General features: G+C 44.1%; 1 protein-coding gene across 2 annotated transcripts in view; it reads left to right on the top strand.

Annotated features, from left to right (window-relative positions):
• Nucleotides 1–5,178: 5,178 nt before the first annotated feature.
• Nucleotides 5,179–26,337, top strand: part of SAMD12 (sterile alpha motif domain containing 12) — a 198,856-nt gene continuing 177,697 nt past the window's right edge. For both annotated transcript variants that reach the window (XM_024208597.3, XM_024208596.3), the window contains exons 1-2: nt 5,179–5,255; nt 23,755–23,933. In XM_024208597.3, coding sequence (XP_024064365.2) covers nt 5,243–5,255; nt 23,755–23,933 — 192 coding nt within the window. In that variant the 5' untranslated portion in view covers nt 5,179–5,242. The remainder of the gene's footprint in view (nt 5,256–23,754; nt 23,934–26,337) is intronic.

Below are 26,337 nucleotides of genomic sequence, written 5' to 3'. Positions count from 1 at the left end.
CTTCCAGCAGTGCTCCAAGCAATAGGATTCCAAATCTGTAGTGGCCTAAGGGATGAACCACCCAGAGATGCTTTTGTTTTGACAAAATAACTTTGTGGATGCTGCTTCTCTTCAACTGTTTATCCCCATATGTGACACGAAGACCCCTTGTCAAAGGGTCCCCTGTTTTTTGCAAACCACTCTCATCTCAGACCTGACAAACTCACTACACATAAGAACAGCCATACTGGGTCAGACCAAAGTTCCATCTAGCCCAGTATGCTGTCTTCCGACAGTGGCCACAATGCAGGTGCCCCAGAGGGAATGAACAGAACAGGTAATCATAACAGGTAATCATCAAGTGATCCATTCCCAGCCCCTGGCAAACAGAGGCTAGGGACACCTTCCCTGCCCATCCTGAGTAATAGCCATTGATGGACCTATCCTCCATGAATTTATCTAGTTCTTTTTTGAACCCACCAAACACATAACTTGCAAGGTATTTATCTATATTTATCTAACATATAAGGTATCTACAGAAAGTTCTTCACTTATCAAGTGTCATTATCATGAGATATATGTACAGGTAATATTTAAGGAATAATGTAACTATGTTGAAAGTATGCTTTATGGTCTTGGATGTAAAAGTTATTCACCAGGAAATAATAAGTCTCGGTGATGACTCAGTCAAGTGAATTGCCTAGTCTTGCGCCATCCCAAGACTATCAGAGGAAAACCATCAGAGACAACTGCAAACAATTGAAACCACTTGGAGGTAAAAAAGGAACATTACAACAGACAGGTGTTTACTTTGTCTATGAATAGAGATGAAAGTCTGTTTCAGTATAACACAGAGTGAGGAGAAGTACTCTGTATCCATTCACTGAGGAACCATCTTGTGGCTCAAGGGTGTCTTTCATAAAGTTTGGATTCTGGTCCCTATGAAGTCAGCCAGCTCTGCAACAGACTGAAGTTTGGGATGAAAACCTAGTTTGTTAGATAGGAAAGGTAACAATTAATAAGTATAGGCACTGTGACGGGTTGGATCACAGAAACCCCCTTGGGAGCTGCCACCTGATGTGCCAAGACTACCCCTGCTTCTGTTTTCCCTGCTAGCTCAGGACTCCAGCACCCCGTCTTGCTGAGCGAGACACTCCAGTCTGGCTCCAGACACAGACTCAGGGTCTGAATCACTTGTCCCCAAGCTGCAAGTTTACCCAAAAACAGCTCACAGGAGTGTGCTTGTCTTTAGCACTCAGATGCCCAACTCCCAATGGGGTCTAAACCCAGATAAATCCGTTTTACCCTGCATAAAACTTATGCAGGGCAAACTCATAAATTGTTCGCCCTCTATAACACTGATAGAGAGATATGCACAGTTGTTTGCTCCCCCAGGTATTAATACATACTCTGAGTAAGTTACTAAATAAAAAGTGATTTTATTAAATACAGACAGTAGGATTTAAGTGGTTCAAAGTAGTAACAGACAGAACAAAGTAAGTCACAAGCAAAATAAAATAAAATGCACAAATCTATGCCTAATCAAACTAAATACAGATAATCTCACCCTCAGAGATGCTTCAGTAAGTTTTTCTCAGACTGGACACCTTCCAGGCCTGGGCACAATTCTTTCCCCTGGTATAGCTCTTGTTCCAGCTTAGGTGTTAGCTAGGGGCTTCTCCATGATGGCTCCTCTCCCTCTCTGTTCTCTTCCACCCCTTTATATATCTTTTGCATAAGGCGGGAACTCTTTGTCCCTCTGGGTTTTCACCCCCCCTCACTGGAAAAGCACCAGGTTAAAGATGGATTCCAGTTCAGGTGACATGATCACATGTCACTGCAAGACTTCATTACTCACTTGCCAGCACACACATATACAGGAAGACTCACAGGTAAACACAGTCATCTGCAGACAATGGTCCTTGTTAATGGGAGTCATCAAGATTCTAAACCATCATTAATGGCCCACACTTTACATAATTACAATAGGCCCTCAGAGTTATGTTTTATATTTCTAGTTTTAGATACAAGAGTGGTACATTTATACAAATCAGATGATCATACTCGGTAGATTATAAGCTTTGTAATGATACCTTACAAGAGACCTTTTGCACGAAGCATATCCCATTTGCATTATAGTCACTTATCAAATTTTTATAAAACTATCCCAGTTACATTATATTCACTTATTATCATGTTTTTATAAAACCATATAGACTGCACAACGTCACAGGCACTAGTTTATGTTTTATAATTTTGTATTGTAAACATTTGTTTCTATCACTCTCTTGTTTCTAGTGGAATATCTATTATTTCTTAAATAGACCTTCTCCTGTTTTATTATAAGTGCTGTGTGTTACATAGCAGTGGTGGTTTAAGGTAAAACTGGTAAACTGAGGTACACAGGTCCTTTTGGGGGCAGAGGATCTTGGGCTTCTGTGAGAGGCCAGTGTCAGTGGCTGAATACCATAGGGGAACAATTCAAAGGGACAGGTGCACCTATTGTTAATCTTTGAAGTGAAAACAGGGAAGGCATAGCTCAGAGGAGAGTGCCTGAGTGGCTGACAGGCTGGTGTTGGTAGGGAGCTAACACCCAGCTACCACGGGCAAGACTACCTCTCTCTAGAGGTCGAGGGTAACAAGGTGACTCACAGCCCTGAATACCCTGAGAACCATCACACCATATCCTCCAAATTTTAAAATACATTTTAAGGCCCAGTTCCTGCACTGAGCTCTATGCAAGCAGACCCCTGCATGAACCTACATTGACTCCAACAGGGCTTTGTGCAAAAGCAGGGATCTGCCCATAAACAGCTCCTTGCAGGATCAGGGCCCAAGTTTGCTAATGGAGCTCACACCTTGTGACGTTATCTGATTAAAATATGACCATATAGATCATTGTTGCAACAACTGCTATATATCTGCAACAAATCTTGTATAAAATGTGGCATGTAAGATGTCTATGAAAAGCTTATGATTTGCTGGTTATGATTATGCTATCTGTATGCATGTATCATTTTTGTATTTGACGTTTGAGTATTGGCTCTATACCTGGATTTCAAATGTTTGCTCCTGGGATAACTCCCACAAAGTAGTTAGCCAGCACATCTTGGAGGGACTATTCAAATTGAGTGGCCCATCAAAAGAACATTTAACTGACAATGGACCATGGGAGATGCCTGTCTATACTTAATGGCATTTTCTGCTGTGACTAGATGAAATGCATGTACATGTGACTTGCCCATGTGACTCCAAACTCCATCTTGTTGCTGTAATTTTCCACAATAAGAACAATGGGGTTCCTTTCACATGGCAGAAGCTATAAAGGGCCCTGGAAACACCTCCATTTTTCCTCTTTCCTGCTCAAACCTCTGGAATATGAACTTACACTAATGGGAACATTCTAACCAATGGACTGAGGACCTTCCAATGATTTGCAAGCAGCCAGAGACTTGACTTAAGCCAGCAGTTTATTCCATCACTGCTACAAGCCTGAACCAAGAACTTTGCAATTACAGTATGTATTTGATTCCTTTAACCAATTTTAACTTTCTTTCTTTTTATGAATAAACCTTTAGATTTTAGATACTAAAGGATTGGCATCAGCATGATTTTTGGGTAAGATCTAAGTTATATACTGATCTGGGTGTGTGACTGGTCCTTTGGGATCAGAAGAGCCTTTTCTTTTATGAGACTGATTGTAAAGAACCAGTTGTAAACACCTTTAAACCCTGTGTTTTCAGTGGTAATATAAGGACTGGGATGCCCAAGGAAACTGCTTTTATGACTTTTTGTTAGCCAGTGCGATGAAACAGAAGTTTACTTTTGTTGCTGATTTGGTATGGGGGGATTAGCCACCAGTTTTGGGGTGTGGCTGCCCTATTTCTCAGCAGTTTGTCCTGAATTTAGCATCCTCAATTGTGACCCACAGAAGCAGAGTTACACACCTCTTGTGAGGAGTCAAGGAGGCTTTCTCCTCCCCTTCAGAATGTTTAATTATTCATCTGAGGATGGGCGGTGGGTGTTCAGGATTGGCCCAACTCTGCTCCCACTGAAGTCAATGGTAGTTTTACCATTGACTTAACTCTGAACAGAATTAGGCCAATGCTGAGCACTTTTAAAAATCCCACCCCTCATGTGAAATTGTCTGAAACATTTTGAAATAAGCAATAAATAAGAAGTGTGTGAGCCTGTAGAGGGCGCCGACGTGGGCCCTGGGAATAGGTACATTTATTAATGTATACAGTAACAAACCTGTGGGGAAAACTATATTTGATTTTAAGAATTAAGTCCAGTTTTATATTAAGCAACAACACTGTTTTGCCGGTGTACAAAGATGGCCTTGCCCCACAGATTTTACAAAATAAAGCCGATTAGAGGATGTTCATTTTTCCATGCTAGCATCTATTGAATTGGTATATGACAGCACTGGAAAGGAAAGAGTTTCTAGATTGCATGAAAGCATTCTTACTTATTTAACATTGTCTGTGTTCTCAGTGCTATATGAAAAGAGGCCCCATCCCCAAGGAACTTAGATACTATGGTGATGGACTTGGGATAGACAGAGCCCAAGAAGGCAGTCCAAATGAGAAAATGTTCACACTTTATTTTGTCCATTAGCAATTGCTAAAATGAGTGCTAAAGTCAGATTTAATGCAACCATTTTGCATTCTGACAGCTGCAAAGCAACTGCCTAGGGAACAGATGCTCTTTGTGACCAGAGATCTTGCAAAGCAATCTGCTGTGGCGGGCTCCCCCAAATCAATACAAGGCATTTTCCACAAATCCAAATCTTCCTCCCCCACCTTCTGCCCGTACCTGTCTCCTTCCCTAATTTGACAAGGAAGTTCTCAATCAAACAGCCCCACTCCAGCTCTCCGGTAAGACCGAACTGCTGCATTTCGGGACTTGTAGTTCTCTCCCCTCCCCCCGTCTATTCTCTGATCAAAGCAAAACCTGCAGCGCGCTTTCCCACCTCCCTGCGATATTGATCTCTGGGCCGGGCACTATGTGCGACCGTGAAGCGAGGCTCTTCCACCTGGGGCTGTATGGACCCCTGCCTGAGCACAGCTGGGGGACTACATTTCCCAGGCTGCCTCGGGCGCAGGCTACCCCTTGTTAGCGTGAGAGCTGCAGGTTGATCGTCTTGGTTGCAGATGAGCAGAGAGAAAACATTGGAGGGGGAGAGAGAGGGAGAAGGGGGGCTAGAGGAGCAGTGCCTGGGGCAGGCGAATTATGCATGCACTAGGCGAGCGCTGAGAGAATGGCTGTGGAAGGTAAGGGCTCCCCTTCCCCTGCCTTGTCCTTGTGCACGCTGAAGCGCCCGCTGCTTCTGCGGGGGACCCCTCCCCCTGGGCACTCACCTGAGCAGCCGAGGGGCTGGCCCCGCGGAGCAGGGACGGGGAAGGCATCAGTCCAGGCTTCCCAAGGGGAGCGGCAAGCGGGGCTTTGGCCACATGCCGTGGGCTGGCTGGCGAGTGCACCCAGCGGATCCAGGTGCCTGAGAAGCGTCCCCTCTCCTCCCTCGTACAGCCCATAACCCAGTCATGCCAGCTCAACCTGCCCTCCTTAGCCTGGCTGGGCTGGAGGGGGATCCCTCCCCCAGAGTTCCGCCGCGTCTCTTTGCTTTCAACCCCCACCCCCTTTATGCTAAGAGCTGGTAGATTATACATCGGATTCACGCCCTCCTCTTATAGTAGTGCTTGGCTAGGCCAGGGATTGAAATCCTAGCCCCTGGAATTCACCCCAAGAAGTGCCAGTGTTTTGACTTCTGACATAAGTAGCTGTTTGTGTTTAATTACATTGTGGCTGACTTTGAGTGTATAATCAGGTGGCCATGGGAACAAAGAATGGCTCTGAATTGTGGGTGGGTTTGTTTTATTTCCAGAATAGTAGGGGGCTGCCTATGCCTCTTTAGCCATTATTCCCTGGGCTTCCTTGAGGCTACCTGGGCTCTTTCTATTGCAACTGGTATTTTTCAGTTAAAAAACTTCAGAACTGGCTCCAAGGTGCTGATGTTACACACAGGAAAGGCAGCTGAGCAGCACATGCATATCGCAAAAAATATATAGGTTTTCTATTTTAGCATGAATTGAGTATTCCATATCACCACTCCTCTCTTGCCCGCCCATATTTTTTTAAATGCAAAAGCAGATGCTATAATTACCTCTTGTTACCTTAAATAGCTTCTAAATTTCTGAAGTGTAATATGGTGACACTATTATGCTTTCCAATCACAATATAGAAAGTGAATGTAAATCTGGTTGTATTAGCCTGAGTTTCTAAGATATGGGTGCCAGAGTATGCTATTGTATCCCACTCCGGCAAGTGGAGAAGGGAAAAAATTCATACACCATAGGCCAGATTTAATAATAAATAAATAAAAATAAAAGCCTGGCTCCCATAGAAACACCTAAATGAAGTGGCAGCTGCTGCGTACTTGAGCACTTCTGAAAATCTGGTCACTTTATTTAGGTGCTTAACTAGAAGCCAAACTCTTCTAAGAAACTGACTACGTGTATGTAGCAGCATTTGTGTTTTACTCCCACTGAGTACTTCAAGGAGATTTAGGTGAGAGAGAATTTGTGGTTAGGTACACTAGGAAAAATAAACTCATTTTTTCTGTACTGTCCCTCTCAGAAATTCATGCTTGCTTGAGACGCAGTATATTCTAGTACACAAAGCATGGGTCTAGGTATCGGGAATTCCTAAATTCTAATCTCATCCTGGCCACTGCCTTTCTCTGTGGCCTTGGGTCAGTCATTAAGCCCCAGCTTAATGTTTTGAAAAGCATCCTTTAATTGTGGGTGTCTCATTTATTGGGTTCCCAAGACAACACTGAGCTTGATTTTTTTTTTTCAAAGGTGCTAAGTATCAGCCACTCCATTCACAGTCAAAGGGAGCTGCTGGTGCTCTACATCCCTGAAAATCAAGCCCAAGCTGTTTCAAACTGGACACCCAAAATCAGCTTTGAAAAATGTGGATCCAGGTCCTAAATTTCAGCTACTGCTTGGAGCTATGGTGGCTCAGCACCTCTGAAAATCAGGCCCTGGTTTTCTCTAGGCGGGCACTCAGTGCTATTCGCTATTTCTGAAAACATGGTTATATGTATCTAAATAAAGCTGGCCTCCCAAAATTAATCATTTTGCCTTAAAATTAGAATTTGTCCTTAAAACTCTTTATAGGCCAGATTAATTACTTATCTAAGCAGATGCAACTCCATTATTTTTTTTATTTGTGAACCATGATAAATGAAGAGTCTTGGTTTAATTACAGCTGCTTCTGTGGCAAAAAGGGTTAGCAATGCAATGCAAACTGGGTGTGTGCGCTTGGTGGGTAAAGAGATGAAACAGACTGCCATTTGGGAGTGCTCCAGTTCATACACGAGCAGAAACCCCACTATGGTGCATTCTATAAACCTTCTTTATTCACTTGATTAAACTCTTCTTATTCTGTCTCCTAAATCCATTCATGTCTTTAATAATTCTTGTCATTTATGCAGTGCCTTCCATCTGAGGAGCTCAAAAAGCATTATAAATATTAATGAATTAAAGCTTTGCTAAACCCCTGTGAGGTAGGGGAATATTATCTTCATTATATATATGGGGAAGCTGTGGCACAAAAATTAAGTGGCCTTCCCCAGGTCACATGGGTAGTTTGTGGCAGAGGTGGGAATTGAACCTAGATATTTTACCCACCAAGCCTCTCCTCCTCAACAGGTTCTATCTCACTGGGAGCTATTTGCATTTTGCAGGGTGACTGAGATGAGACTGGAGTGGACAGAAGCCTCACCAGTGTGCAGATGCCCTCCCCCATTCTTAGGAGAGGATGATAATCCTGTTTCCTTTCCTCCAGAATCTTCCTGGGAGGGGGGGAGAGAAATGGCAGAGAGCCTTTCTCTTGTTCTTAAGGGGATTTGGGGCTTCTTTCCTCTTTATTTCCCCCTGCCAAAAGCAAAGAGCTTCTCCCATTGGGCATCCCTATGTTTTTCTCCTCCCATGTAGACTCTGTTGATTGCTCCAGCTCCCAAATTGTCCTATTTCCTTCTCTCTGTATCTCTCTCCAGTTGTATCCCCACTCTTCTTTGTGTCCTCTTTTTGTCTTTCCCTCCGTTTGTGTTCCCTGTGACTGTCTCTCCCCCTCTCTCTGTGACTGTGCATGTGTGAGAGAGGAAGGATTGCTGTTCTCACATACTAGCCAGGTAGGATGGCTACCTGCTTTTCAAAGTGTCTGTCTGTCTCTGTCTCTCTCTCTCTCTCGGGGGTGGGGGGAGGCGGGGAGGATGGACGGATGGCAAGGCTTATGTTTTCTTCATGGGATAAAATCATACTTTTACACTGAGGTACATCTCTACTCCAATATAACGCAACCCACTATAACACTAATTCGGATATAACACGGTAAAGCAGTGCTCCGGCGGATCAGCGAGTCAGTGTGTCTGGCTCTGACACGCTGCTCTGAGCGGCATGATTAAGGGTGCCGGGCCAGGGCCGAGGGGTTGGATAAGGGGCAGAGGGCCTCAGGGGGCAGTCAGGGGACAGGGAGCAGGGGGGAGCCACAGCCCGAGGAGGGGAGCTGCAGTGCTGGGGAACGTCACACGGGCTCCAGCTGGCGCCAAGAAGTTGGGGAAGACTGGTCCACGTGGGGAAGTTGCAGATCCAGGGCAGGGAGAGGTGCCCGTCCTAGACAGCGCCCCTGTCCTGGTACTGGAGGGCTCAGCACAAAGCGGGCCTGGCTGGCAGGCTGTGCCCCACTCGCAGCAGCGCCGGGTGGGCTCTCCGGGTCCATAGCGCGCCGCACTACCTGCCCGCAGTCAGGGGCTCCGTGTGCCCCGGCGGGCAGCTGGCCGTGGCCTCCTCACCAGAGACGGCCTGCGTGGGGCTCTGTGGAGGAGGAGAGATGGGTTAAGCGTGGGCACGCACAGCAGGAGTCACCCACCGATGGCTCACCCTTCCCCGGCCCCATGTGGGCACCTTGGGTGAGGCTGCCCACCCCGCTCCCCCTCGCAGGCTCAGCCGCCGGGCTGGGCCCACTCTGCGGACAGGGCAGCGGCCGCTGGGCCAGTTCCCCCTGCCCCGCCCCCGCGGGGCTCGCTCCAGCTGATGTGGTCGAGCAGGTGTGAGCACTTCTGTGCACCGGCTCCCCGAGTCCTAGCGCCACGTCCCAGTGCAGCACGTGGCTCAGCGTGGGAGTCCTGGGGGTGATTAGGGATGGGGGGGGTTGGATGGGCCGGGAGTTCTGAGGGGTTAGTCAGGGGGCAGAAAGTAGGTGGGGGTTGGATAGGGGGCGGGACTATTAATAATGGAGATGCTCGAGGCTAAAGCAAGTTCGATATAACGCGGTTTCACCTAGAACGCGGTAAGATTTTTTTGGCTCCCGAGGACCGCATGATGTCGGGGTAGAGGTGTATATGATTCTTTGTGTGATCAGTGCTTGAAATCCTACTTATTGTCTTACCAAATGTTTCTTAGGCCTGGTCCACACTAACCCCCCACTTCGGACTAAGGTACACACATTCAGCTACGTTAATAACGTAGCTGAATTCGAAGTACCTTAGTCCGAACTTACCGCGGGTCCAGACGCGGCAGGCAGGCTCCCCCGTCGATGCCGCATACTCCTCTCGCCAAGCTGGAGTACCGGCGTCGACGGCGAGCACTTCCGGGATCGATCCGGGATCGATTTATCACGTCTAGACAAGATGCGATAAATCGATCCCAGAAGATGGATTGCCCGCCGCTGAACCAGGAAGTAAGTGTAGACGTACCCAAAGTCTCTGCATATAGGGTATGTGTCATAGGCACCAAATAAGCAATGTCCCTTGCAACAACAGGGCAGGTGGTGCTCTGTAGCTGGAAGGAGGTTTTGGAGCCATGTGGCATTCCTACTTCCTGCAGGAAGCCAAGAGATTACTTATCCCTCACTGCTCCACTCTTCTCAGCCTATGCATCCCTACCCCAGAAAGGAATGGGAAATTAGTCAGCCACAGACCTCCTGCCTGGTTTGTCTAGTATCCACTAGTGGAGGGAAGCTATTTTTTTTTTCTTTCGTACCTTAAGGTCAGGGGTCCACCTGCATAGCTCTCCTTGCAGGATCAGGGCCTTACTCGGTCAAGTGTCCAGGAATTTAGCTGGTACAGCAAATACCCAGCACTGGATTTGAAAACCTGAGACCTTTTCCTCCGTGTTGGGGCAGTTGGGCGAGGGTGGCATTGCAATCACAAAATGTGAGATTTGGTGTAGCTCCTTTGTGTGTTAGAGAATAAACACCTGAATGGCTAGGGGGAGGGAGACAACTAGTACAGCATGGGGCTTAGTTTTAGATCAGTATAATTATCCTAAGAGGTAATGTGTGGAATGGCTGGATTAGCGAGTTTCATGGTGTCTGTATTTCCTGCTTCACTAGAGAATTGCTTGGGGTGGGGAAAATCCATTTGCAGGCCTTAAAGTGAGCCTATGTAGATGGGAGCACTGCCAAGGTAGGTCTATTTTTAGATCTAACAGTTCTGACAATGCTCCTTTCAGTGTTTGCTTCCCCTCAGTAAGAATGAAAGAAGTAGGTCAGAGCTCGTAGAAAAAGCCTTTGGATCTTTGTTACAATGGTTCAAAAAATATTTTTCTTTTAGCTCTTGCAGTGGGGAAGGCGGGGGGAGGATGACTCTAGTACATATTTATTGCTCATGAAAATGAGTGACTGACAGCACTGGCTAGATAACACAGGCATACCGTACACAAGCAACCCCTGTGGCTCTGACCTGCAGTATTCTACCCTACCTATTCCTGAGCAAAAATGCTGCTAATTATATTGTATGGTGGTTTTATGACAAATGCTACGGTCTGACTTCTGTCAGTTTGGTTTTAGGCCTGGGTATAGTATGAATAATGCTTCAGCTGCTGAACTCTTCCTGACAATTGACTAAGAGTAGGAGCCCAGTTCTTTGTTGCCCTAGGGTCCCCTTAAAATGCTGTGGCAGCATAAGTGACTTTAAAGGCAGTGGATCTGCACCCTGGGGAATACTGTCATTAAAAGGACTTGCATGGACCTGGTAGGCTCACCCTTGAAAACCCAGGGTAGAAGGCATTTTGGGGTGCTCTGTGAGCAGGGCTTGGGTTGGAACACTGCTACATTCTAGTTGTGATCAGCCCATAGCCCCTATATGGCACAGGTGGTCCAAATGTAAGTTAGAGCAGTCCTTAGGCTGTTCTAACTTATCCAGGGGCCAAACCACTTTCCCTTCCTCCTCCCTGACACTCCCCTGCTCCTATACTCACTGAGTACACCTTGGCCATGATAGACAATCAGGCCCTAGGTCTCATTGCTGATTCTTTCAGATCAGCCATCTGCTCTTGACCATGAAGTGTAAAACAGGTAAATGGATTTTTTTCTTGAGTGTCTTTGTCCTTTCCTCTCAGAGATCCCAGAGTTTTCGGCAGTTGCTTTTCTGCCCAAGGCGCACTCATGCAGTTTTCCATAGGGCTCCATTCTTTCACCCCTCCTGTTTAACTTGTGAATGAAGCCTTCAAGATTCCCAACGTTGTGTGCCACAGACAATAGCAATGGTGGGAAACTGAGAAAAATGTTAGTGATATAAGGCCTTGGAGAGTTATTGAGGAAATATAGGTGGCATAGTCTAGTGGATAGGACCTTAGACTGTGAGTTAGGACACTGGGGTTATATTCCTGGCTGGGGGCGGCAGGTTTTATAATTTTTGGTGGTGCCCAGAATGGGTGCAAGTCCTGCCGCCCCCCCCCCCCCCGCCCTGTAAGCCGATATATATTTTTTAAAATAATGTAAAAATGGACTGGACACAGTAAGCACTTAAGTTTCCCTATATTGCACAATATCACTATCGTAAGAAAAAATTATTTAACTAAGAATATCAACCTTATTAATACTCTTGACTATGGAAACAATCAAGCACTCTTGGATCAATAACCCTCAAAAGCAAATACTTTCTAAAATGAAAACAAAATGTAGCCCCGTCTTTTGCGATGCTCTGCAGGAGGCAGCAAACACTTTTTGTCATTGTTTGGTGGGGGATGGAGCGTGGGGCAGGAGCGGTGACTGCGGGCGGCGGGGGGAAGGAGGGTGTCACGACACTCACCCAAGCCCCAGCTGCTCAGGTCCAGGAAGCCCCCTCGCCTCCCCTGTGGTGGGTGCCAGGGGAGCTGCCATCACATGTGTGCCTGCCCCCTCTGCAGGTGCAGCAGCTGCCTCAGCCTTTGTTGTAGCTGGCAACGGCCGGTGAGGGAGCACAGCTTGGTGTGGCAGGGCAGCTGCCCAGGGCAGGCAGGGACGCTCGGGGGAGGCGTGTGGCGGCAGCAGGCGGGGCTGGGAGATGCTCTGGGGGAGGCATGCAATGGCGGCTGGTGGGGCTGGGAGAGAGACCCGACCCCAAACATTGGTGGAGCCGGGCCCTGAATATTGCTGGAGCATGGGCACCCCGGGCCCATATAACTCACCACCCCTGCGGCTGGCTCTGCCACTAACCTGCTGTACCTGTTCCCATCCCACCCTCCATGTGTCTGAGGTGTTTAGATTGTGGGCTTTTTGAGGCAGGGATTCTGAGTCCTTCCTTCTCCTGTGGACAAGAGCTATGAGTTGAGGGCTAGTACAAAGCATCTCTTACTTACATTAGTGGGCACTTACTCATGCAAACAGTGGTATTGACTTGAGCTGGATACTTGTGTGAGTAAGTACTTATCCATGAGACTTCAGGGTTCTACAACCTAGCCCTCGGTTATTTGCTAAAGGCATGCAGAGAAGAGGTATAGTTATTAAAGGTGCCAAAAATAGCAGATAGGGGAAAGTGACCAAACTATGCTCTTGGTTATCATTGTTCATTTCCAGAATAACTCCATTCATTTATTTAACCAGAATTATTCTGGGTTTGCGTGAGGGCAACTGAGAGCAAAAATTGGCCAAGGACCACCAAGTAGGAAAGACAAAGTATTTCAGAGAGCTGAATGCTGAATTTTGTAGGACACTGTAGTGGTGCTTGGGGGTTGGCAGATGCCATATAACCATCTGCTGCTTTGGCTAGATTTCCGGAGGTGGTAGTAACTGTCCGACTTATAATTTATTTACATGGAGCTTTACATTTTCAAAGTGCTGTACAAACCGTAACTGATGAAATACCACAACATCCCTGTAGTGGGGTGGCTGCCCCACTCCTGGACAGCAGAGGTTAAAAGCAACCCAGCTAGGCTGATTGGGGAAGCCGCCATAGGTGTGGCCAGCTCAATTAGGGCCCAGCTGGCCCTGATAATAGGGCTGGGGGCCAGGAGCTGAGGGAGAGTCTTTCTCTAGTCCTGGAGGAAGAAGGGCTAGCTGCCTGAGAGGAAAGTACCTGAACTGGAGCAGTGCTGGGGAATAGGGCAAGGGAGCTGGGGAACTCCAGCCTGGTAAAACCCCAGGCTGCAGGCCTTGGTGAAGGCCTACCGAGGTCCTGGGGCTGCAGAGATATAGCCCAGGGATAGACAAAGGCAGCAGGTCCTACCCCCTTGCCAATGATGAGTGGCCATTACATAGCAGTCTGCCCCAGTGAACAGGGGCTAGATGATGCCTCAGTGGCTACTGCCAGTCAAGGTGGGTGTAGAGGGTGGGGGTTCCTTTAGGAGGGGAGACAGAGTGTGGGGGTACTGCTAGGGTAGAACCCCAAGGTAAAGGGCACCGGGGTCCACGAGGGACACGGGGCCAGCAGCAGGTGAGACACTGGCCTGCAGAGGGCGCTCTGCACGCTGGAAAAGAGCTAATTCCCAGACAACCAGTAGGAGGCGCCGCGCCGGTGAGTCTCAGCTTTGCTACAATCCCTGTCAGGTTATGTAAATAAATCGTTGTCTCCATTTACAAATGGGGATACTGAGAGAGAGAAGCTGTGATTTGTCCAAGATCCCAGAGCACATCTGGAGCCAAGATTAGTTCTTGCCAGTTCCTGTGCTCATTCCATTATATCTGAAGTACCAGAGGTAAAAGGATAGTGCAGATAGCACTGCAACTTAGCTGTGCTCCAGGGTCTACTGCACTATGGTGAGGCCAGAAAGTAGGGGTGGGAGTGGAAGAGTAGCTGCAATAAGCAGCGTATTCTCCATGCAGCATGAACTAATGCCGGCATAGCATAGAAGGATTAATTAATGCTGCTCTAAACAGCATTATCTAACCCTACATGCTCTGTGACTCCCCTAGGAGGAGTCAGACAGAGCAACTAGTAGGTACTGGGATTTAACATGGACAGAAGCAAGCTGTCTTAGTCCTGCCTGTGAGAACCAAAACATATGCACAAGGAGATACCCATCATGCATCTGGTCAAGAAGAGGGGTGGGGGACAGTATTTTGGGTGGATCCCGGTCCTTCTGAATGCTTGTTTATAGAGTTTTGACTCCTGCCAACTTGGTATCCTCGCTGGCCGTGCAATTTAGTAACTGCTTTTTTAATCCCATGAGGTTCTGCTACTGCTTTGTGTGTGTGTGAATGCTGTGTGGGAAGATAGAGGTCATAAAATTACTCTGTGTATTAATAGTAAAGTTACTGCAAAAGCAAGAAAGACTTTTTTACTAATTAGTGCTCTTTCCAAAAAAATTAAGAAAGAGGAATTGTGACTTGTGTAAATGACAGCTTTCTTCTGTATTTTTTTCTAAGAAAGTAATGATACACTTTCAACGAGCAGTTTATTTCTACAAGAGTGGGCTGGGTATCTGAGACAGTAGGATTCAGTGGTATGAGTAAGCAGTAGGAGGTGAGGAATTATATTGTAGGAAGGAAAAAAGGAATTTTCAGTCTCCATAGGGAAGGGATGGGCTCAAAGAGTGGGAGGTATGGTAGGAAGAAGCATGTTGTAATAAAACGAAGAAAAGCACGGCGGAAAAACAAAAAGTCAATTACGAGATTACAAAATAAGTTAAATAGGCTAATGAGATTTTATAAATACTTTCTATCTTCCTTTGTGTTCGTAGCAAATTTAAATGGGGATAAAGCATGGATTCACAGCTGAATCAAAGTCCAATGTATTCCATACACTTACTGGATATATATTTTTATAAACCATAATAAGGAAAATGCAAATTTGTGTCTGGTGTATTGAATTCCTTACTGTGACATTTATACAGTAATCAAAAAGACTTTTCCCAATGTCTGTCTGTCTTCAGGCTTTGTGCGCTAGATATCTTCAGAAAATATTTCTGATGTTACAATTGCTGTTTACAGAATTGAATCTCAAAATAAACCACCAAACGTTTACTGGCACATTGCCGAATGTGATCTATAGTTCAAATTATACTGTAGTTATTAAAATTAATAAAGTATGTTTTGTGATGCACAACCCCTGCTCCTTTTTAACGTTTGTTCACCTTGCTTGATTGTGCAATGCACTAACTGCAGGTAGACCTGCATCTGCGCACAGCTCATGGCAGGATCAGAGCCTTACTTACAAATTCACAAGCTTCAGTCATTTGCAATGAGTCTTCCAGTCATTAGCATGACATTAGAGAGCAACTAATACTGACAAATATTAAAATATAATTATGAATCCTAGATGGAATTGGCAAATAACTCTTCAAAGTAATTTGGCTGTCATTCTAGTGGTCTTAACTTTCATGATTTAAATGCTGCTCTCTTTATGCAAGAAGGAGTTTGCATTTCTAAGGTCACAAGATTATAGAATATAGTAATAAAATACAGCATATTGGGGGGGAATCTGGATGGCACAAGGAATGGTAATAGATTATCTTTTATTCTAGATCATTAGTTAAATTAATCTCAGGTGTGGTAGGAAAGTGACTACTTAGTGAACTATGTAAAATGAGCTAGTGGCCTCCAACTAGTTTCCAGTAGACAGGTATCTATGTTGCATTAGTAAAATTCTTGTATGAGTAAAATTAAGCTTGTATAAATGACTGCAAGATTAGGACCTAAAATGTTAATTCTGACTCGGTCCTTCATATATCTGATTTCAAACTGAGCAGGTGTATATTATATAGGTTTCTGTTCTACAGGAAAGTAAGGGATTTTTTCCAGTGCAAAGTAGACCTTTTGTATGGCCATCAGTGGTATTAGAAAGAGGAAAGATGATTGGATTGGTTTGATTGCTAAAGAATGAAATTGCCCATTTATCATTATTAGTAATAGCAGCACAGATATTGCTGAAACTATATTTTCCACTACGAACTCTTGTGTAATTGTTTGACACTATTGTTGTATCGATGACCTAGTTTACAGTGATTAATAGTAACAAATGTCTAGACAGATGTTATTTAATAAAATAATACCAAACTTTAGCCTTAGAAACATTATTATAAACCTACATATAATCTGCATTGATGTACAAGAAAAAAGATGATTGATATGGAGCCTGACTGACCAACTGTGTGGATTCTACTGACTTTATTGGCCACTGGATTTGTAGATTTGTGGAAATGGGATTAGACAAACTTTGAAGCTGCTGCCTTTGCATATTACTAGTATTCCAATCATACTTGTTACTAGTCACCATAGGCAGCATTTTGATTCAGGCTGATCTGTCTATGCCCTGGGCAACACCCTGAGCTGGTGTAAATTGGCCAGGTTTGTGGAGCTGTGCTGAGTTACACCAGTTGGGGCTCAGGCTCCAGAAGCTGGTTTATTCGGGTAGTTATAACAATTAGAGGCCAAACAGCCCATTGAAAGCTAGAAACAAACTGACTCATTAGAGTCTGAGGGCTTGTCTTCACTGCTGACTAAATCAGCGCCACTGCGATTGATGCAGCGGCATCAATTTAGTGGGTTTGGTGAAGATGTGGTAAGTTGATGGCAGAGCGCTCTCCTGTCGTTATCAGTTGTCCATCTCCCCGAGAGGAGGAAGCTATGTTGGCGGGAAAGCGTATGTAAATCGATCTAAGCTACGTTCACTTAAGTTATGTAACTTAATTAGCCTACCTTAGATCAATTTACCTCATTAGTGTAGACCAGGTGTCAGGGTTCCCTCCCCACTCTGAACTCTGGGGTACAGATGTGGGGACCCGCCTGAAAGACCCCCCCAAGCTTATTTCTACCAGCTTAGGTTAAAACTTCCCCAAGGCACAAATTCTTCCTTATCCTTTGGTATCGTTGCCACCACCAAGTGAGTTAGACAAAGATTCAGGAAAAGGACCACTTGGAGTTCCTGTTTCCCCCAAAATATCCTGCCAAGCCCCTTCACCCCCTTTCCTGGGGAGACTTGAGAATAATATACCAATCAAATAGGTAAACAAGGTGAGCACAGACCAGACCCTTGGGTTTTTAGGACACTAAAAACCAATCAGGTTTTTAAAAACACAACTTTTATAATAAAGAAAAAGTAAAAGAAGCACCTCTCTAAAATCAGGGTGGAGATAATTTTACAGGGTAATAAGATTTAAAACACAGAGGATTCCCCTCTAGGCAAAACTTTAAAGTTACAAAAAACAGGAATAAACCTCCCTCTTAGCATAGGGAAAATGCACAAGCTAAAACAAAAGATAAGCTAACGCATTTCCTTGCTGTTACTTACAATTTTTGTAATCTTGGATGCTTATTTCAGGTTGGGTTTTAGGAGATGGTTTTTCCTGCCCTGGTCCCTCTCTGTCCTGGAGAGAACAACAAAGAAGCACACACAAAAAACCTCCCCCCACAGATTTGAAAGGATCTTCTTCCCTTATTGGCCCTTTTGGTCAGGTGCCAACCAGGTTATTTGAGCTTCTTAACCCCTTACAGGTAAAGGAGGGATTTTATGCTACCCTTATGACACCTGGCATGACCATTTGACAAGTACACACATTGGTTACCTTGAATGGTCTTCCACTGGGTAAAGTAGTCCAGATCAAACCTTAATCCCACCGAGTTCCATAGGTTGAGATTTATCTGTGTCCACTAACCTTTAAATCTTGTTGCATAGGTAGGGATGTGGCAAATACTCAGTTCAGATTCAATCTGTAGAATAATCCAGATTCTTGGAGGAAATCCAGAATTTCTCAGATAGTGGCTTTTGGAAATGTGGGAATTTACTATTGCATATGGCCTTTCACATGTATCTTCCCCACTAGTTTGGCTGATCTGTCAGGACACCCATCTAAATCAATTGATCAGAGAATGCTGTTTTCAATCGCTAGGGTCGGAACGAGCAAGGAAAGGGAAACACTGTCTGCCAGTGTCTTAGTGAATTTTAGGGCTGCTAAAACTGCCTGAGAGTTCTTGTCAGGCAGACATCCCTTGAGGGAATGCTGTCTGGCTACTTTATATTAGCTATGAAGAAACAGGTTGAAACCAAGCACCTGGAAACTTACAAATGGTTCATGGAAAGAGTTAACAAGGAGTTTTGAGCCATCCATAAATAAAGAGCCAGGTAGGCAGAGATGGATGGAAGAGCCTAGATAAGGCTTTTAAAAGGTTGATTGTTAAGATTTTGGCAAGATTAGTATTGCCTTGGGGGAATGTTGAAAACCTGCTGAATTTTCAGTTGATGTACATGTGGGTTGGGGGTGACTAATAAGATTGTTGGAATCTTTGTGGCTCTCCGCCCACTGTGGCTTTGGTTTGTTAACCTTTCCGACACTCAGCGAAGCTTGTCTCTCCTTTCCAACCTTTATGGGATTCTGTGGAGGGGACAGCATGTAGGTTGTATGGGGTTATTTCTTGGCATGGGACAGCTACATTTTGGGGCTGTCTCCAATTTCTGAGTATGGGAGATCTTGCAAGGGATTTAAATAGTAATTTTTAAAAAAAAATTCATGGGGAATTTTACGTTTTCTAATGGACACTTAGAGGTTAGGACAGGCTCTCCTGGTATTTGTTTTTCAAATCTAAATAACAAAAGCAAGCAGATTAGACTGTGATATACACAGAGCAGAACAGTGAGTAAAAATAGCACCTTCTTACTCATATCGCTTTTCCGAGTAGAGTGATTATTACTGTATACAGCTAAAGCATTCACCAAATATGCTTTAATGTTGTTTAACTGATCTATTTACCTCTTTAAGCATCAGGTAGTATTTCCACTGCAATTAGTAAAATTATGAAATATTTCTTGTACACTATGCAAGAATGCACAATACATTGTAGTAGAAACCAAATGTAGATTTGAATTCAGATTTAGGCCTTGATTTTGCAAACTGCATGGTCAAGATCCTACACCCCCATGGAACCCCTTTGAACTTAGTGGAGATTTCTGTGAGCACAGAAGCCTGCCCATATAGATCAGCTTGCAGGACAATTAGCTCATACAAATTGAGCAATAAATCGAAAAGAAAAGAATGGTTTGTGGCTCATATGGTTGTTAAGGAAAGCTTGAAAAAGGCTGAACAACCCTTACAGGCAAATAAAAAAATAACTCCCTTATTATTACTAAAAATTATGATTTTGATATTTTGGGGGGACTTGACTCATGATTTCTGAATGCTTAAGGCTGACGATATTGCTCCTGTGGTTCTCCTCTTCCTTCTCAATCATGGGAGTTCAGGGCTTGAAAAGTTCACTTGCCCATGGTTAGAAGGCAGCTTTCCCTGATGGCACCAAAGCTTTTTTTTAACTGAGAAGAACCAGCTAAGTCTCACTCTTAATGGAACAGCTCTGAGGAGAAGCAGGGACATGGGCAGGAGTTACTCATTGGGAAGGGAAGACTCAAAAATATAGGGAAGAGGGGGGGGATAGAATAGAGAGACACCTCTTTCGCAGCAACCTGAGGGGAGAGGTAAATGGTGGAGAAGCAGACACACACGTCATGAGTTGACTTCCACAAAACACCTGGATAATTTTCTTCTCTGTTGAGTTCTACTTAGTTGACCCTGCAGTTCTTGGAGACAAATTCTCAGTTACGCTAAGGCCCTTTTACATGTGTTAGCTAAACACTATTTTTTCCCTTGAGTAATAGGCTCCGGTGAGGAGCCTAGAGTTGACCTCGACTAACTAAACCAAAGTGAAAGCTATTACCCTGTGTTGATTGTAGGGAAAAAGTTGGGTTAGCTACCACCAACCTGACCTTGACTTCTTTTCCTATCCTAGACCAATATTGAGAGAGAGGGACACTAAAATTAAAAGGGGGGGGGGAAACCCTAAACTTGTCTGAGTAAATACTGTAGATGGAATTGACTTATTTATTCTAAGCTTACTGTGAGTGGGGCAGAAAAAAAACAGGTCAGTGCAAGCAAACATTCTTTGTATGTGTGAGAGAGAGGGTGGGCCTAGGGTTGGCGAAAAATAAAAGCACTGGGAAGTAGAGGAGTGCTCCCGAAGCAAAATGAATTCAGCTAAATGAGTGCAGTGACCCTTTTCATGGTGTTTTGAAGGAACAAATTCAGTACAACATTTGCTTACTCTGTGTTTAGTCTATCCTAACTGTTTAGTCATTTAAATCCATGGTAAAGCAAACAAAAAAACACAGGATGGCAAACTTGAAATGTCTTTTTCCTTCCTTCCTCATAATATCAACAATTTTGTAATGGACTTTTCTTAAATAGCTTGTGTTTGTTTGGAATAAGCCTCCTCTCTCCAGTAAAAAGCCATTGGAATCTGAATCTGCCCGTCACATCACTGCTAGCATCACTGCACATCTTTTACTTTTGTGTCCTGAAGGATCCCACTATGCAGCATAACTGAAATAAACTGTTATTTACCTTGAAAGGAGGATGGGCTGAGAGTGGGCAATGTGATTTTTTTGTTTTTAAATTTAATTAAATTTAATTTTAACCCTTTCAGGTGATGTTTATGCTTGCACGGAATCATGAAATATTGGCTCATTTATTCCCTTCAGACATGGCACAGTGAGGAGCAAATCAAACTGACCTCACAAGATGTCTTCTCTCTCCCCCTCGCCCCCCCAATGAAAAATAAATTAAAAATCTGCATTGTCTTTGGGCTGTGTGAAATAAATGGGTACAAGCAGGATAGAGCAGAGGAGCTGCAATCCACAGGAGAATCAGAATGTTACCTGAGGCAGCATTAACTCCCACTGTGTGCTTTGTGTCTCTCCCCTTGAGAAAGGTAGAGCACAGATGGGGGTTGGCAGCCAAAGGCTACGAGAAGACTATTGGTCTTATTGAGCTTCTGTAGCAGAGGCCAGGGCATTTAAGCGAGGATGAATGAGACTACCTCCATGCAAGATCTATAGGGTTGAGTGCTCAGCCTTCTGTAGATTCCAGGGTTTGTGCTTCCTTATGGATGATCATCTCCTACCCATTCTCTGCCCCACTGCTTGCCTGGACCAGGGTGTGTCATGAGAGACTACTGCTATACTAGTGTCAGAGCTGTTGCAATAATTTGTCCTTTTCTGTGTGCAGGAGGGGATCATATAGGCATATGACTACAGCCAGCAGGACAGTCTGCCTCTGCCTTGAGGATGGAAAGTCCTGACGCAGTATATCTTCTCTTACCGTTCAACAGGAATAGCACAAGGGCCCGTCCCTGACACCAGTGCAACACTTCCCCACTCTCTCACTCCCTGCCAAATTTCAAGTCTCTACACTGAGGCAAAACAAAATAATCTTTCTGTGACTCTGAACCCTCAAGTTTTTCAGGTGGCTTAATCACAGTAACCACCTGTTCCTCTTCCTCCAAACACTGGCATTTTCTTCCTTTCTCTTGTTTGTTTTTACACTGGTCTACACTACAGTTAGGTCGATGTAAGGCAGCTTATGTCGACCTAATTATATCAGTGTCTACACTACAGCCTTCCTCCTACTGGTTGTAAGTGCTCTATTATACCGACATAATAACTTCACCTACATGAGAGGTGTAGAGCTTATGTCGGTGTAGTTAGGGTGACAAAAAGTGTCTGAAGACACTGCCTTACTTACATAGGCTGTCTTGCCAATTTCAGGAGCCATGAAATTGACAAGAAAGTGAGGCTGCTAGAGCCCAGCTGCCCTCACTCCCCTGGAGAGCTGGGTGGGTGGACACTGCTCCCGGCTGGGAGCTGGGCAAGAATGGATTCCGCTCCTAGCTGGGAGCCAGGGTGAGAAGCCCTGGGCGGCTGGACCCCCATTCAGGGCTGGGAGCCAGGCAGCCATGTCAATTTCACTGCTTTGTTGCATCTTGTCTTTGATTAGGGTGTAAGCTCTTCAGGGAAGAGACTGTGCTTTTCTATACGTTTTTACAATGCCTAGCACAATGGGAAATAATCCTAATGGGACCTTTGGGTATCACTCCTGCTCTTTATTACCACTACTACATTTAATGCCCTATTTTTATTTTTCCATTTCAAGAAAACATTTAATCCTGATGGTTTCTATGCAGTACCACAACAGTTTTCTTTTCTTTGCAAAGGGATAAAGAAAAGACTATATTCTACTGTAGGAGAACATGGTTGAGATTTTCAATGATACTTTGCACTTCTGTAGTGCCTTCAATCTCATACACTGAATTTCCCCTAACTATACCTCCATGACTTCCAATCACTCGATAATCACCCGAGAGCCAATGGGCAGATGGAAGAAATGGCGGCACATTTGCAGATGAAGTAGCTTGTCCTACATCATGTGAGGTGTTTATGGAAGTTCCAGGAGGGAAACCCAGATCTCTTGGCTCCCAGGCTTGTGCTTCAACTTTGTTTTCTAATTGAAGTCTTCTGCTGGACTAAGATTTTGGAATCTCAGCTGTATAGATTTTAAAAGGGCATCTGGGATTTGATGAAAGGGCTTTCTAGTAAGAGAGTACCTGCTCCCAGGCTCTGGGCTCATGCTGCTTTAGCTCAGTTGTCCATGACAGTTTTTCAAGGCTGATCTAATGGGGGGTAGAAATGAGACCTGTGGGTTAGAGCGAGAGGAGACGGCAGAACCACCAGTGTGTAGGCAAAGCAAAAACATTTAAATTCTATATTGGTTTTTTTTAGTGGCTCTTCAGTTTCATTCCCCCTAGGAAGAAATATTGAACAAAATTGCCTGTGCTAATCTCTTTTGCAAATAGAGGGAGATTGGACCATTAATTATAAATGTCTGAAAAAAGTACAGTAATCGGAAAGTAAAAGGTAAAAATCTCAGCACTTGTTTACATGAACGGGAAGCAGCCTCAGGATCAGTTTATTTGAAAGTCTATCTGTTTGTATAGAAGGTTGTCAGTTCATAAATATGGGAATGTGCAATTTCAGAACAAAAAAACCCAGTTAAAATATCAACAGAATTCTAAATCCCATTGCAAGTTTCTCTGTTTTTTCCTATTTCTGGTTGTGTCTCTTTAGTATGCATAGTGTTCATAGAGGTGTTAAGTTCCTTTAATTTGTTCATATGGTGGAAATGTTAATTTTCAGTGGTGCATAGGGTTTAAGGGGAGACAATTAGCTGTATAAGTCATTATTCTCATTCATTGGAATAGCCTTTCTGATTTGCTGTACATGCCCCATGTGTGTGTCCCATACTATTTAGGAATTGAAGTACTTTATTAAGCAGAGAACTTAATGGAACAAGTAACATAAGGTTTTACACTTTAAAAAACAAAAAAAACTTTCCATTCCATCCCAACTCAGTGTGACTTTGCAATAAATGTACGAGATGCATTTAGCTCATGCTGATAAGACCTATATGATAAGGCACTTGGACCACAGAGATGCTCAGGTACCTCAGTAGGTATGCTACAGTAACCTGAATAGAATAGTATTATGCAGTGTTGTTTTTCCTTGTTTCCTCCTCCACAAATGCCATATCCTGTCTCGATATCAAGCTACGATACCTTTGACATGATCAGAAGTAGCCCTAGATACCTGTGACTATCTGTACTTCATGATAAATGTTTCCCTTATTAGACTATTTTTATTCCTTCCAATGCAGTGTTCTCTCTAAGCCATATGTGTCAAATTTTCCTCAGCTATCCATTGCAATCTGAATCCTAATGGCATTGATCGTCCTGTCCACACAGAAGATATTAACCTGTCACTTGAAGGTGAAGGAATTGAGTTGCCCTCGCGTAAGAATGATAATACTCGGAAGGTGCTTGAGTCAAAAGGGACACCCAAGAGACAGCAGGTGGAACCAGAAACATCTAAGGTAGGTAAATTCAGATCACCGCTTATTTTACAGAACCTGACGTGTGCAAGCATGTCACAGGAGACACAAAGTCATGGACAATGAGAAAAAGCAACAGCGGGGGGGGAAGTGTTGCAGCAATAGAAAAGTATAGCTACACTAGGCACGTGCATAACTTGGTGCTTCCACTATTTTATATCTGTCTCTATGAAAAGAGTAAAAAATAGTTGAATTGCTCTATTGCAGGCATTGCAAAAGAGGTAAGTTTGCAGAGTGATTTTAAAACAGGATAGAATAGTGACTGAGTGGACCAGTGTGGATTTGTGCTTTAACGTGAGTTTGTGGCGACTGAGGGCTAGTCTAAACTGAAAAGTTCAATTGGCATAGCAACGTCTTTCGGGGTGTGAAAAATCCACACGGTCTGAGAGACGAGGTTAAGCCAACCTAATCTCCGGTGAAGGCTGTGCTAGGTCGATGCAAGAATTCTTCCACTGACCTAGCTGCTGCCTCTCAGGGAGGTGGATTACCTATGGCGATGGGAGAACCCCTCTCATCACTGTAATAAGTGTCTATACTGAAGCAGCACAGTGCAGTAGCGTTTCTAGTGTAGACATACCCTGAGTTTAGTATGATGCATTAACTAATTTGAGATAGAATGTACCCAATCAACTTCTCCATATCTGACATCACTGTGAATAGCCATACTTCAGATGTGAATTTTAAAGACCAATAAATTCTGTCCTGATTTGTAAGTTGACCTGAATTTTTAGTTTCTTCTTCACGTGCAGTAGAGATACTCATCAAATATAAGTGAATGCTCCAGTCATTTTTGATATTGGAAAATAACCTGTCTCTATGTATGGTCGTGGCAGATATGTTTTTAAGTGGAATGAAAAATAGAAGAATGTAAAATATTTTGAGCCAGATTCTATAAAAGCCCTCCAATCTTTTGGACCTTGTCAGCCCTGAAAAACTGTGTGTGTTTGGGGGGGGGGGGGGGCGCGGTGAAGAGAGAAGGGTGGAGAGGAACTTCTGCAGAGTGGAAGATGGATATTTTTACCGAATCTGGTACTTCAGGGGTTACTAGAGCAGATAGAATGAGTAAAAAATGAAAGGTCAATAACAGTATTTTTGAATAACTTTGAACAAGTAAGTATATTTCCTGCAGTAGATGATACAGTAAATTTAATAATATATACACAACCAGTATGAACTTTACTTTTATAATCAATTAACATTTGATATTTTGCACACTATCCTGGCTTGCTAACAGAAGCTTACTGTGAATTCACCATAATAGTGTTTATCTAAGATACCTGCTTATAAACAGATGCAATTAAAACTCACATCATCCTTTCTTCAGTAAGCCAATGAACTGAATCCAACCCAGGCTGACAGCAACAAAAAGTAGTTGCAATTTGCAGTCTGTTCAGTGGCTCAGGTCAAGTGAATTGTTAGTTTCATTTGAATCCTTACTGAACAGGTTTCCACATCAGTCTGAATCTTATTTACATTCTCAACAAAGGGTATGTCTACACTGCAATAAAAAACTTGTGACACTGAGTCTCAGAGCCTGGGTCAATTGACTTTTTGGCTCATGGGGCTCCGGCTGCGGGGCTAAAAAGTGCAGTGTAGATGTTCGGACTTGGGCTGGAGCCTGGGCTCTGAAACCCCACGAGGGGGGTGGGTCTCAGAGTTCTGGCTCCAGCCTGAGCCCAAATGTCTACACTGCTATTTTTAGCCCTGCAGCCTGAGCAATGTGAGACCAAGCCAGTTAACTCCGGCTAGCCACAGCTGTGCCATGGGTCTTTTATTGCAGTGTAGACACACCCAAAGAGGCCAAATACGAAGTGGATAATGAAACTACGCTACACTAGTACACAAGTCAAAATTGAGATGCACCGGCAGCACAATATGATGAAACTTGCAGTGCTGCTGTCTGTGCTGTATTTGTTCTGTTGATAAGTTGAAAATTTAATTTCCAGGGATGTCCATCAGGAAACCTGGAAGGGGGGTCGGGGGGGAATGCTTCATTAGTATTGCAAAGTCAGCCATCAGAGTCTCATACACACAACTGTGCTGATCAAAGTAATCTTGTTAAAGAAGCATTTGTTTGTGCCTGATGAAAATATTTGCATTTTGTCCTTTGGATTAAGCTTGTAATTGTTGAGTATCAAACTATTAAAGTGGATTGGCTATTATTGGTGAACATGGTTCTGCAGTATTGGATGATTCTATCCTCTCTCTCTCTCTGTGTTGTATCCACGTAGTATTGTTTCTCATCTGATCTGGATTCAGGTTTTCTCTTCTGGAGAGATCTAGGTAGATGAGTCTTTTCTAATTGTCTGCATCTTGAATTGGAAACATAAAATGCAATTATAATGTGATTTTTTTTGGGGGGGGGGGTATACAAATTGAAGAAAGT

Source organism: Terrapene carolina, unplaced genomic scaffold (genome assembly GCF_002925995.2).
Source record: "Terrapene carolina triunguis isolate 2854851 unplaced genomic scaffold, T_m_triunguis-2.0 Scaffold58, whole genome shotgun sequence".
Taxonomy (NCBI): Eukaryota; Metazoa; Chordata; order Testudines; family Emydidae; genus Terrapene; species Terrapene triunguis.
The sequence above is the reverse complement of the archived record's forward strand: the minus strand, read 5'-3'. Positions and strand labels throughout refer to the sequence as shown.